Here is a 12,644-nt window from a genome sequence, read left to right on the forward strand (position 1 = left end):
TTCGGGTCTTGATTACTTATTTATCGATTCGGTACAATAAAAACTCAAACCAACGAAAAAGAGAAAGAATGAATATACGACCCAGCACGATCTAAAGAGACAGATTTAGTTGTACGCCAACTGTTCGACGAATTGCCTCCTTGAACATCTTCTTCACCGGAAACGAGGGTTTTATACTTTAAGCTTATGGAGGAAAAAGACTGGGAAGTTTCTTCTTCAAGCGATAACGAAGCTGGTTTTCCAAACGATGATGACGAAGAGTTTCATTCTGGTGGTTCAGTACCCAAGTTACAGTTCAGGTGAATAAAAATCGGCAAGAACTTTGTCTTTTTACTTGCCCAAATCATAAACTGCTAAGTCAACTATTCTTAGAATCAGTTTCTCTTTTTTTTTGTGTTTGCAAAAATTAGAGTAGGATCTTCCAAGGCTCGTTGGATGGCTGAGTTAGGAATGGCTGAAGTTGAGGTTAAAAGGGGAAAACTTTGGACGACAACTGGAATCATTCGTAGTGGAAAGACATATTGCTTCATAGAAGAGGCTCTGTATGTGGCAAACTAAACATTTTACTAGTATTTTAGATCAGTTTTTTACTCAACGATCTGATGAAAGTCTCTTTCTTTTTCGTTTATTCTTCCTTCTTGTTGCAGGTATTTGAGTGAAATAGGAGAGTTACAGATCTTGAGTAATGAGGATGACATAGTGATCCCATTGAAGGACTTGTATGAGAAAATGGCAGAGGAAAAAAGCGGTTGCTCTTGGGATAACTATGAGGTTTATAGATACTTAAAGGGTCTAGGTTACATCCTAGGCAGGAATGGAATTTCTTGGACGTTAAAGGATGCTGCAATTACGAGACCAAATGGTGAAGAAGAGTCAGCTTGTGCAGGTGAATGTCTTGAAGACAAGGATACTGTAACTAAACTCTTGGGAGATATGCAGATTTGTGATGCAAAAGCTGTGTTTGACGTGTATCTACCAAACAGCCGGTTCAAGAAGTCTTCTCCTGGTGAACCGAGCTTTGTAGCTTGCTTCTCTGGGTAAGCGTTGTTAGTTCGAACTATGAATGCAAGTTTTTAATTACACGTCTTTCTAAATATACTCATCCTCTTTTACAGGGACTCTCCACCAAGCAAAGAAGATATTAAAGTCCTGCAAAAGCGCATAGCTGCACCATTAATGTTCTGTCATGTCGCTCAGGGCCGTGCCAGTTTCTTTTCTTTCAGTTCCATAGACCTTCCTGTCTTACCATAAAATGTAACAAAAAAAACCGGAATAGTCTTGTATTTTTTAGACAAAGTCACGAATCAAACAGAGGGTTTACATACACTTGGAGTAACTTTGATGATGCGTATTTGATGAGGCAATATGTACAACTTTATGTTTTTCGACAAGGCATAGGAAGAATCTTGTAAAGGGCTTCAGAAAAAGAATGGAAAGAGGAAAGCTTCTTTGAGTGAGATTGCTTGTATCCTCGCACATAAAGATCTAAGGACCGCCAAGGTTTTTGAGGTCCTTTGCTTTAGCAAATCACTTGGGTATTATTGTTGGCAGTTTTGGAATTAAGTCCTCGTATGTTCCTTTTATCGTGTTTTCTGCAACTCCAGTGGCTTCTATTATACCTGCAACTCATTATGTGTCAATATATTAGAGAAAGAGAAGATCTGATCAGACTTTGCTTTAAGGCTTGCTATGTAGATGGAGATTTAAATGTGACCTTTGAGCAGCTTCTTCTCATAAGAAAGCAATGGCATATACGACTCCTGCAGCAACTGATACAGGAGACCTACGGTTGCAATAAGTAGAAATATGGTTTTTTAAGTCTACTGCATCATATAATGAAGTTGCCCAATAGTAATATAATCATAAGTTTCAAATTCCGATGACAACATATGTTTGTATATGGTATCCATCGACTACAAATGTAAATTCAACATACACAAAGAAAACACTATATTGGAAAATGTTATTAGAGCATTACAAGAGGGAACACTTGGTGTGTTCTTAAGGGTTTTAAAATAATAAAAATGTTAAATAGTGGATACAACTGTTCTTAAAATTATAAAAACTGTTCTTCAGGAAGAACAGTTTGTATGATAAATTAGAACTGGTCTACCACTGTTCACCTTATTTACTATTTTTAAATCCTAAGAACACACTCAAAAGTTCCCCTGCATATGGTCTTACAATGACCAGACCATCACCCAATTGATTATTGAATGTGATCACATAATGGTAACTGGTAACACATCCTCAGTAGTAAATATTATATACCGTTATTTAACGAGGCGATGGTGATGGGCCAACAGCTGACCATGCCCATCAATTTATTCGTTTGCGTAAATCACGAATATTTTCTTCACCTCAATTTAAGGTTTCCAATGAAAATAGTACATTTACTATCACACCAATACGAAATTACCAATTAAACTATATATAAAATGCATAATACAAATCAGTCTTAACAGTTTTAAAAGAAATATTAGGTGGAAGCAAGGATTTATACTCTCTGTGTTCCTTAAAGATTGATGTTCTAGCTTTTGTTGTTTGTTCCACAAAAATTAATTTTCTAACATTTTTATTTTATTTTTATTGACTTATAATAATAAATTGTAAATTTCAAGATACAATGATTATAAATCATTAACTTTCTTAGACTATTATTGGTTGATAATAACTAAAAATATTTTTGATTAAAAACAATGTTAAAATAATTAAACAATGATTGAGTTCTTAATATGTGTGAAAATTCCAAAACATCAAACTATTAGGAACAGAGAGAGTATATTTCATTGTAATTTAATTATAATAAATTATGGGAGACTCACAAAAATGCCCCTTTTCCAATACCCCTTTTCAAAAATGCCCCCTATGGATGTCCATTTTTAAAAATACCCCTTTTATGTACAAAATGACTAAATTACCCTTCTTTAATAAAAGATATCATAAATATATAAAGAAATATAACAAAATTAGGTCCACAAAATACAAAATATTTTTTGGCGGGAAAAGTGATCCCCCAATTTTTCCCGCCAAAACACTTGTAAAAATTTGTAAAAACTTTAAAATACCTTGTAAAATTTTCCCGTAAAATTTTTTCCCGCCAAAAAATTTTCCCGCCAAAAAATTTTTTTTGCGGGAAAAGTGATTCCGCAATTTTTTTGCCGTTAAATTTTTGGCGGGAAAATTTTTCCCGCCAAAAATTTACAAAGTATTTTAAAGGTTTTTTACAAGGTATTTATAAGGTTTTACAATGTATTTTAAAAGGTTTTACAACGTATTTACAAGGTATTTATAAGATATTATAAGATTTTACAAGCTATTTTATAAGGTTTTACAAGTATAAGGTTTTACAAATTTTTTATAAGGTTTTACAAGTTATAAATAACTTATAAAACCTTTAAAGTACCTTGTAAAACCTTTTAAAATACATTGTAAAACTTTACAAAACACTTGTAAATACCTTGTAAAAAACCTTTAAAATACCTTGTAAATTTTTCCCGCCAAAAATTTTCCCGCCAAAAAAATTTCGCAAAAAAAATTGCGGAATCACTTTTCCCGCAAAAAAAATTTTTTGGCGGGAAAATTTTTTGGCGGGAAAAATTTTTACGGGAAAATTTTACAAGGTTTTTTAAAGGTTTTTACAAGTGTTTTGGCGGGAAAATTGCGGGATCACTTTTCCCGCCAAAAAATATTTTGTATTTTGTGGACCTAATTTTGTTTCAAATAAGGGTAAAATAGTCATTAAAAATTAAAAGAGGGCAAACTTAAAAATGGACTCTCAAAGGGGACATTTTTGAAAAGAGATATTGAAAAAGAGGCATTTTTAACAATTTCTCATAAATTAATAACCATAATTTACTTTGGATTTCATTTCACTCTTATAAAAAAAATTCAAATTTAGGAAAAATAAGAATATTAGTTATAACTAATAAAGCAATAATTAAGGAAGTACAATGAGAAGAGGAAAAAAAAGAAAGAGTAAAAGCAGTTCCATCCTCTTCTTTGACACGTCTCTCATTGTTTCCACTTTCCATCAGCTGACGAAAGAAACTCGATGAAAACAAAACAAATAAAATTGATACTTTAAAGAAATTTGAAAACATCCTCTCTCTCAAAAGTCTCTCCTTCTCTGTTTCTCTCTTGAAGTAAGAGAAAGCACCATCATAATAACCCAGCCCTCTGTTTTTTTCTTCTGGGTCACCTGATTCTTAGTCAGAGCATCAAAAGTCGATCAGAGGCATCGTAAAAATCAAAACTTTGCTTGTTGGTTTCTTCTTTTGTTCTACAGAAAATGGTTCAATACAAGAGACTAATCAAAAAAGGGGAAAAGCTTAGACTTTCAGTAAAAGAAGAAGGTGGCTCCGGTGCCAACGTCGTCGCCGTCTCCGGCGGTGGCTACTCAAAGACAACTAAACAGAAGATTCTCTTTATTATCTTTCTCTCTTTACTCTCATGCTGTTACATCTTCAGCTTTTCCTCTTTCTCTCTTCTAGGTAAAATCACCTTATTCGTAATATCTTTCATTAATTATTTTCTAGATTTTCTCATAACTTCTTCGATTGTGAACTTTCTTGTGCAGATGCTTTTAGCAGAGAGGTTAAAGGATTTGGTCCTTATGAATTGTTCATTGCACCTCTTTGTTCAGGAACCTCAAATGGTATATTATATCTTTTGAAATCTCTTCTTTCATCTAAAACCTGTTTTTAATTCTAACAAACTCTGTTTAATTATATATCTCAATTGCAGGAACAATTTGTTGTGACAGAACCGGTTTTAGATCCGACGTTTGTATCATGAAAGGAGATGTTAGGACACACTCTGCTTCTTCATCAGTCTTCCTCTTCACGTCCCTCAAAAACAAGATAACGATCACTGGAAAGATCAAGCCTTACACTAGAAAATGGGAAACTAGTGTGATGCAAACAGTTCAACAACTCAATCTCGTTTACAGAGATGAAAAAAACAATTATTTAGTCTCTGTTGATGAACATAATAACAACATCTGCGATGTGTTCTATAACGTTCCTGCTGTGTTTTTCTCAACAGGTGGATATACCGGAAATGTTTACCATGAATTCAACGACGGAATCATCCCTTTGTTCATCACTTCACATCATTTCAACAAGAAGGTTGTGTTTGTGATTGTTGAGTATCATAGTTGGTGGGTTATGAAATATGGAGATATCGTTTCTCAGCTATCCGATTATCCTCCTGTCGACTTTAATGGCGACAAGAGAACGCAATGTTTCAAGGAAGCTATTGTGGGATTGAAGATTCACGACGAGTTAACCGTTGATTCGTCGTTGATGCTTGGGAATAAAACGATTCTTGATTTCAGAAATGTGTTGAATCAGGCTTATTGGCCGCGTATCCGTGGATTGAGTCAAGAGGAAGAACTCGAGGCAGCAAACAAGACCGGTAAAAGGGTTCAAGAAGACGGTTTCAAGAAACCGAAATTGGTGATTCTGTCGAGAAATGGATCGAGAGAGATACTCAATGATGGTCTTTTGGTGGCATTAGCCGAGGAAATCGGATTCATCGTTTATGTTTTGAGACCGGATAAAACAACAGAGCTGGCAAAAATCTACAAATGTTTGAATTCTAGCGATGTGATGATCGGTGTTCACGGAGCTGCAATGACACATTTCCTTTTCATGAAACCGAAAACTGTCTTTATACAGATTATACCAATAGGAACCGAATGGGCAGCTGAGACTTACTATGGAAAACCAGCCAAGAAGATGAGATTGAAGTACATTGGTTACAAGATTAAACCGAAAGAGAGCTCTTTATATGATGAATATGGCAAAGATGATCCCATAATCCGAGATCCTAAGAGTTTTACTCAAAAAGGATGGGACTACACTAAGAAGATTTATCTCGAGCGCCAGAACGTGAAGCTTGATTTGAAAAGATTCAGGAAACCGTTGTCTCGTGCTTACGATTTCTCGATGAAGCGAATTGGACCGGTGTATAGCAGTCACAAACCGGATGTTACTAATTAAACCGAGTTTGAGATTGTATAAACTAGTTTTGGAGATGTAAATATTTTGTACAGAGAATTTTTTTTTTTTTTTTGGTCAAAGTAGAGAGAATGCATATATTTTCTTTTGCGTCGTAGCTTTTAATATAAGCTTTTGTTCTGTATAGAATACCAACTAAAATTTAGAGGAGAATACCAACTAAACCGAGTTTTTCACTCATTTGTCAATGACTTCAAACCACACCCAACTGGGTCTAAGGGCCCAAATATTATTTTCCCTTATAGGCCCAAATCCCCAAACGTACTAATCTTTGATAATTCCTCCATACATCTTTTTACAATTTTGAATTTTGTGTGTTTACGAAGTAAAACACCGAGATTTGCGTACTGTAGATAGATCTCTATTTGTTAAGATTTTTTTTTCGTTTCTATTTGATAAGATTAATAAATTCAACTATAATTTTAGTTTATTGTACCTTGTTATAATTATCATCAAATTTCATTGTTTTTTCATAAACAAATATGATTAAAATTAATCTAGAAGTTATGGAAACAAATTGCATGTAACTACGACAAGTGGCTCATTCTCTTTTCTAGTATGTTCCGTTACAGAAGTGTCTGGTTATTGGTTAATGAAAGGAAACAATAACTTTCTTTTTTATTTTATTTTTGTACACAAACCAACCTTTGTATAAGTAATATCCCAAAACGGTAAAAAAAAAAAAAAAAAAAAAAAAAAAAAGAAAAAAAAAAAACCAAAACGGTTTCTTATTATATATTTATTTACGATCCTACCTAAGTATTTTTAGTATATTATTTATTATTTTCTAGTCTAGTATCAATTTCAATTTTGGAAAAGGGAGAATATTGACCAAGTATGAAAAGAGCACCATTAAATGACCTAACACTATATTTAGAAGCACGCATCTGAATTATTTACACTGCAAAACAAAATGTTGAGCTGTATTTATATTTACTTAAAACTTCCATATTTATACAAAAATATTTGCTTCACAATATTCACGACGGAACTAATTAATTTTATTTTCTATTAATATATGGATAATTCCAAAATACAGTTTAAATTCTCTAAATATAATTTTGGTTACAATAGAAAGTCTTCTTAAAAAAGTGATATTTTTCTTTTACTTAAAATACAACAAACTCGGTTTGGAGGGGAAAGTAATCTTCCTTGTGAGATTTTACTATCTATAGAAACGTTAAAGCCACACCTTTTGCTTTTCTTATCATATCCTTCTTCAAATAAGGCCACGTTTGGCCATTCTACTAGATCTCAACCAAAAAAAAAAGAAACAAGATCTCAACCAAAAAGAAAACAAAGTTAAAGAGAAAAAAAAAAACACAGTAGTTATTTCATATATCTTTTTAAAGATATGAAAACTTCAGTTATTAAATAAACATGGTATACAAAATAACTAAAAATAAACAAACACTATAATAAAATGAAACATTATAGTTGATCAAATATATTTCCTTAATATACGGTCAACTTTATTTGACTATATATAAAGCACATTTCTTTAAAGCAATAAAAATATGAAATTATGGTAGATTTAAGTTTTTTAGAAACGTAATAAAAAGCATGACCTAAAAGCAAAGCCAAAAAAGAAAACCCTAGAAAGAAAAAAAAAGGGAGGCGATATAAGAAAAAAGAGAAGAGATCCAAAACGAAAACAAGGCGTTATAAAAGGGAAGAAGTTCCAAAAGAAGAAAACAGCCACTCACACCAAGCAAAGCAAATTAGCAAAGCCACCAAATATGGAAAATTGCTACTTATAGTAACTCCATATTTTTATATAATACCCTAATTTTGGTCCTAATTTTCCTTCCTTAGCCCCTTTCCCAATTGTCTCTCATATATTTGATCAATTTCTAAAGAAAACCCATTTGTACTAGTTCTCCTATATATACAAAATCTTTCTCAATCTCTCTACTTGTTTCCTCTGTTCTCATCTCTTCTCTCTATCTCTTCTTTACCCTGTTTTTTTTTTTATTCTACAGAGCCCAGATTGATTGATTTTGTTGTTCAGAGAGATATGGGGAGAGGAAGGATTGAGATTAAGAAGATTGAGAATGTCAACAGTCGTCAAGTCACTTTCTCTAAACGACGAAACGGTTTGATGAAGAAGGCTAAAGAGCTTTCGATTCTCTGTGACGCCGAGGTTGCTCTTATCATCTTCTCCAGCACCGGCAAGATTTACGATTTCTCCAGCGGCTGGTAACTTATCATCATCATCTCATGATTTTGTGTTTTTCTTTTTTTCTGGGGAAATAAAAAGATTTGCTTTTTTGGGTTTTTGTGTGTAAAGCAATTGAAAACAGAGCAAACCCTGTTTATATAGTCTCGATGATGCTAATCTGGCTAAATCTTGAGGTTGATGATGAAATCTTTTTGATGGGTTTAAGGTTTGGAGAATTGAGATTAGGATTTTTGCAATCGGATTAGTTTGTGAGTTTTATAAACCCTAACTGTTGAAAGAAACTGCAATTTGGTACTATCTTTTGGTATATCAGTTGTTAGAATCTGAAAGATCGTTAATTTCTAAGATTATAAGACCATAGAAGAGTTTATTTGTTTGGGAATTGGTGTGTTTATCGCATCTTTGTGAAGAAATTGAGAATGCAGGAGTTGAGATTTATGATTTTTTTTCTGTAATGATCAAACCACTTAAGGGGTTTTACTAACTGAGAGTTTTGTTCAATTTGTGAAGCATGGAGCAAATTCTTTCCAGATATGGATACACTACTGCGTCTACTGAGCATAAACAAAGAGAAAAACAACTTCTAATTTGTGCTTCACATGAAAATGAAGCTGTGGTAAGCAGAGATTCTCTGCCAAGAACTTTTGTATCCCTTTCAAGTTTTGGTTTATCTTACATGGTATTCGTTGTTGCAGTTGCGAAATGATGATTCTGTGAAGGGAGAACTTGAAAGATTACAGCTTGCAATTGAGTATGTATCTCACTGGAAAAACAAATTGTGTTTGTTCTTGTTTAAAGTTTTGGTCTTTCATTCTTGTTCATCGTTTTTTGTCTATTTGTTCCTGAACAGGAGACTGAAGGGTAAGGCACTTGACGGTATGAGTTTCCCGGATCTTATTTCTCTTGAAAACCAGTTGAACGAGAGCTTGCATAGTGTTAAAGATCAAAAGGTGAAGACAATATTAATTTATCAAACATAGAGAGACAATTTTTGATTAATTCCTGACTTGAAAAGTTCTCTTTTGATTCAGACACAAATCCTGCTCAACCAGATTGAAAAATCCAGGTTACAGGTACGAACAGAGCTCCTCAGATGTCAGAATCATTTATATTATCAATTCGTATACAATGTTGAATCTCAATATTCTTGTTTTTGTTTCCTTGTCATTGTTAGGAGAAAAGAGCATTGGAAGAAAACCAAATCTTGCGCAAACAGGTAAAGACTCATCAAATCCTTAAATTAGCTTGGTCTTGTCTTCAGTCTTCACCAATCATAACTGAGTTCAATTCTAATTTGCCCTCAGGTAGAGCTGTTGGGGAGAGGTTCAGGACCAAAAGTGTTGAACGAAAGGCCTCAAGTTTCTAGCCCAGAAGCCGATCCCGAGAGCTCTTCATCAGAGGAGGATGAGAATGACAACGAGGAGCACCATTCCGAGACTTCCTTGCAGTTGGGGTAAACTGCAAACAAAACCCTAGCTTCTGTTACAAGCTTTTATTGTCTCTGAGAATTCTACAAACTTGTTGGTTTTATCTTTCTTAGGTTGTCGTCGACGGGGTATTGCACAAAGAGAAAGAAGCCGAAGATCGAACTGGTCTGCGATAACTCTGGGAGTCAAGTGGCTTCTGATTGATGGAATCGATTATTCTTCTAATCCTGGTGTTTAGGGTCTTCTCTGTGTATCTTCTTGTTCCGGGCTGTTCTTTTGCTTTATTTCATCTCAAGTAGAGTTTTCTTAATGTTTAGGTGAACATTTTTCCTCAATCGAGAAGGATTTGATCAAATCAATAACATTAGATTTTCTTAGTTAAAGTTGCCAACGCACCACACAATATGTGTGATGAATTTACATTTTCTATACAGATTTTCAGTGAAGTCAAGAAACATAAGACCAACTACACACACTTATAATGCCACTACATTAGGATGATTAAGCATTATTGAAAATATAAGTTTGGTGAATAGAGAGTTAAAAGAGTAAATGCTCCTAGACATGGTTAGTCAATTGCAGATGATTTATTCAGGTCAGGTCAGCAAGAAAATGTGATCACTTAGCAAATCTGGGCTGCATAAACTCGTCGACAATAAACGGAAGCGTCTTACAAACTTTTTTACGGCCCACTTCTTTAATTGGGCCAACAATGTTTTAGTTTGGGCTTTTCTAAAAGGATGATCTGAAATGTGTCTGGCATTTAAGGCCACCGACAATTCAAAGGTCGCCGACGGCTTAGAAAGAGGCTGCTCAGATCATCACCAGACCCATACAATAAATATTTATGTTTAGAGAAATAAATCACCAGAGGGTTGACAAGCGGCAATAAGTACATGTTACTTTTCTTGTCAGTAAGTACAACAACAGTACAAGTTTTTCTATAGTGGACACTACTCGTATTTAGTAATGCAGAAAACTCTTTACAAATATGGATATTCTTCAGAGAAAGCAGCTGGTTTGACTGAAAATTAGAAAATGTTAGTCGTCTAGTAATCTCTATACTATTAAAAGAGAATTACAAATGAAAATGAGTTGGGTTAAAATCATAAAATTGACCCGAAATTCTGAAATTGGATCTTTGAAATTTTTTTGGAATACAAATTTGAATTAATAATGAAAAATCGAAATAAAATAAAATCTTATTGTACTTATGGTAACTAATAATAAAAGCATATTCCGAACAATATTATACATTAATTACATATAATAAATTTGTTCATATATTTTTGGGACTAATTCCATAACAATCAACGTATTGTCATTAATTTCGCTCATTTTAGCCAATTATCATTAATTGAAAGATATTTTATTTGCTTCTAAGGATTTCTAGAAAATTTATCACAAATAACCCATCTGTTTTATAAATTAAATTGATATTTTTATTTTGGTTGTGTAAATTAAATAAATATTTTTATTTTGATCGTGTAAATTAAATAGATATGAAATCTATGTAACTAATTTTAATTTAATTAGATTAAATCGAAATTATGATATTTTCATACCTATAGCTTACCAAAGAAGTTTAATTTTCAATTTATAAAGATTTTTTGAATATGATTTTAGAATTATTCAACAAGATGATAAGTATTTATTAAATTTTGTGAATCATGAAAAATAATAATTAATTTTTAATCATTATACTTCATCTTTCAATCTCTCATCTAACAAATAAGATACATATTCTATTATTACTATGTCCAAACTTCATTTTGTTGTATGACTAAATAATATTCCCATTAGAACTGTCAAAGTGAGTTGATTCGTCCCGTTGAGTCCGTTTTGCGATAGACAAAAAATATTTTGACTTGTGTTAGTCGGTCCGCACAACCCGCGGGTAGCATACATGAAATACAAACTCGTCCCACGAATGTATGCGGATTTGCGGGATTGTCCATGGATTTTGTTTAAATAATTTTAAAGTAACCAAAATTTAAAATACTTCTAAAATAAATAAATAAATAAAATTACTATTAAAAGTTTGTTTAAATTACCACATGTTGAATAAATTATAATTTTATCAATAAATACTAATATGCATACTGATCCGCCAACCCGCGGATGAAAACCAATTAAACCTATGACCCACTGCGAATTAATCCATGTGGTCCGCTTATTTGCGGGTTTAATATATTTCCCCAAATCTGCCCCATAGTGACATGATGTGGGCTCGACCCGCGGTTTTTGACATATTTTGACTGCTCTAATTCCCATGAATCGTCTAATTTTAAATTTTAAAACACAAAATTCTATTTTGTAAATCATAATTAATACGATGGGTATATTTATAAACAATTGTACATTTTCTCTACAATTCGTTATTATGAATATTTATAAGTATACTACACGATTCGTTCTACTAAAGAACACATACAATATTAAACGCAACGTATGTAAACCAATATTCTGCGGGTCCGATCCTAGTTATATAAACATTTAGGAATACAAAAGGGTGATGACTAGTCGACATAAAAATTGGAAATGAGTCTAAATGACGAAATAATTAAAGAAATGTGGGAAAGAAAGAGAATAATAAGCACAAGTCCCGGACCTAAAAACGGAAAATCAGAAACGCCACGTGTGCAGGAGCTTGAAGAGAAGGTTCCGATGAGAATGAGATCCACCACCGTCATCAACACACACACACTTGTTCTCACGGAGTCCCCAACAAAAGTCAAATCACCGTTCACTTTATTTACATGTTTAATAGACCCATTACTCTTATTCATTATTACGAGACACTTCCGCATTTCTCCACCGTCCGATCACTGATCCTAGCTGTAATCAAGGGGGCAGATTTAATGAAGTGGGGCTATGATGAGTAACTGCCTTCTTCACGTATCCGGGCATTTATTGCTTTCTTCCAAGTATTTTGCCATTTTTGGTTTATTATAGGATGATTAATGATCCCAAAACTCTTTCATAAACTAATTTTGGTTAGATACGATTGCT

General features: G+C 33.2%; 3 protein-coding genes across 5 annotated transcripts; all 3 read left to right on the forward strand.

Moving 5' to 3' along the window:
- Positions 1–47: 47 nt before the first annotated feature.
- LOC9314216 lies at positions 48–1,457 on the forward strand. Of its 2 annotated transcripts, none has more exons than XM_002876367.2 (4): positions 48–299; positions 411–542; positions 648–1,037; positions 1,116–1,457. In XM_002876367.2, the coding sequence occupies exons 1-4, from the start codon at positions 187–189 to the stop codon at positions 1,249–1,251; spliced, it is 771 nt and encodes a 256-aa protein (XP_002876413.1). In that variant the 5' UTR covers positions 48–186; the 3' UTR covers positions 1,252–1,457. The 2 variants fall into 2 exon arrangements, with proteins under 2 accessions (XP_002876413.1, XP_020881526.1); XM_021025867.1 differs by having other exon boundaries at positions 416–542.
- A 2,628-nt stretch (positions 1,458–4,085) lies between these two features.
- Positions 4,086–6,147, forward strand: LOC9312482 (EGF domain-specific O-linked N-acetylglucosamine transferase). Its single transcript, XM_021023991.1, has 3 exons — positions 4,086–4,493; positions 4,580–4,657; positions 4,747–6,147. Exons 1-3 carry the CDS (start codon positions 4,292–4,294, stop codon positions 6,003–6,005), a joined length of 1,539 nt encoding a protein of 512 aa, XP_020879650.1. The 5' UTR covers positions 4,086–4,291; the 3' UTR covers positions 6,006–6,147.
- Positions 6,148–7,617: 1,470 nt separating this feature from the next.
- Positions 7,618–10,032, forward strand: LOC9312483 (agamous-like MADS-box protein AGL18). 2 transcript variants are annotated; one of them, XM_021026635.1, is made up of 9 exons: positions 7,690–7,782; positions 8,006–8,222; positions 8,716–8,821; positions 8,901–8,956; positions 9,056–9,155; positions 9,237–9,278; positions 9,380–9,421; positions 9,510–9,658; positions 9,746–10,032. In XM_021026635.1, exons 2-9 carry the CDS (start codon positions 8,041–8,043, stop codon positions 9,834–9,836), a joined length of 768 nt encoding a protein of 255 aa, XP_020882294.1. In that variant the 5' UTR covers positions 7,690–7,782; positions 8,006–8,040; the 3' UTR covers positions 9,837–10,032. The 2 variants fall into 2 exon arrangements, with proteins under 2 accessions (XP_020882293.1, XP_020882294.1); XM_021026634.1 differs by having other exon boundaries at positions 7,618–8,222.
- Positions 10,033–12,644: the final 2,612 nt, after the last annotated feature.

This window comes from Arabidopsis lyrata (assembly GCF_000004255.2).
Source record: "Arabidopsis lyrata subsp. lyrata unplaced genomic scaffold ARALYscaffold_5, whole genome shotgun sequence".
NCBI lineage: Eukaryota > Viridiplantae > Streptophyta > Magnoliopsida > Brassicales > Brassicaceae > Arabidopsis > Arabidopsis lyrata.

Excerpts from the sequence above, each read along its gene's own strand:
- LOC9314216 (XM_002876367.2), top strand. The coding sequence starts at position 187 with ATGGAGGAAAAAGACTGGGAAGTTTCTTCTTCAAGCGATAACGAAGCT. Across the intron at positions 300-410 it reads GTACCCAAGTTACAGTTCAG|AGTAGGATCTTCCAAGGCTC; the intron begins GTGAATAAAAAT and ends TGCAAAAATTAG. Across the intron at positions 1,038-1,115 it reads TTTGTAGCTTGCTTCTCTGG|GGACTCTCCACCAAGCAAAG; the intron begins GTAAGCGTTGTT and ends CCTCTTTTACAG.
- LOC9312482 (XM_021023991.1), top strand. The coding sequence starts at position 4,292 with ATGGTTCAATACAAGAGACTAATCAAAAAAGGGGAAAAGCTTAGACTT. Across the intron at positions 4,494-4,579 it reads TTCCTCTTTCTCTCTTCTAG|ATGCTTTTAGCAGAGAGGTT; the intron begins GTAAAATCACCT and ends TTTCTTGTGCAG. Across the intron at positions 4,658-4,746 it reads TTGTTCAGGAACCTCAAATG|GAACAATTTGTTGTGACAGA; the intron begins GTATATTATATC and ends TCTCAATTGCAG.
- LOC9312483 (XM_021026634.1), top strand. The coding sequence starts at position 8,041 with ATGGGGAGAGGAAGGATTGAGATTAAGAAGATTGAGAATGTCAACAGT. Across the intron at positions 9,279-9,379 it reads TTGAAAAATCCAGGTTACAG|GAGAAAAGAGCATTGGAAGA; the intron begins GTACGAACAGAG and ends TGTCATTGTTAG. Across the intron at positions 9,422-9,509 it reads ACCAAATCTTGCGCAAACAG|GTAGAGCTGTTGGGGAGAGG; the intron begins GTAAAGACTCAT and ends ATTTGCCCTCAG.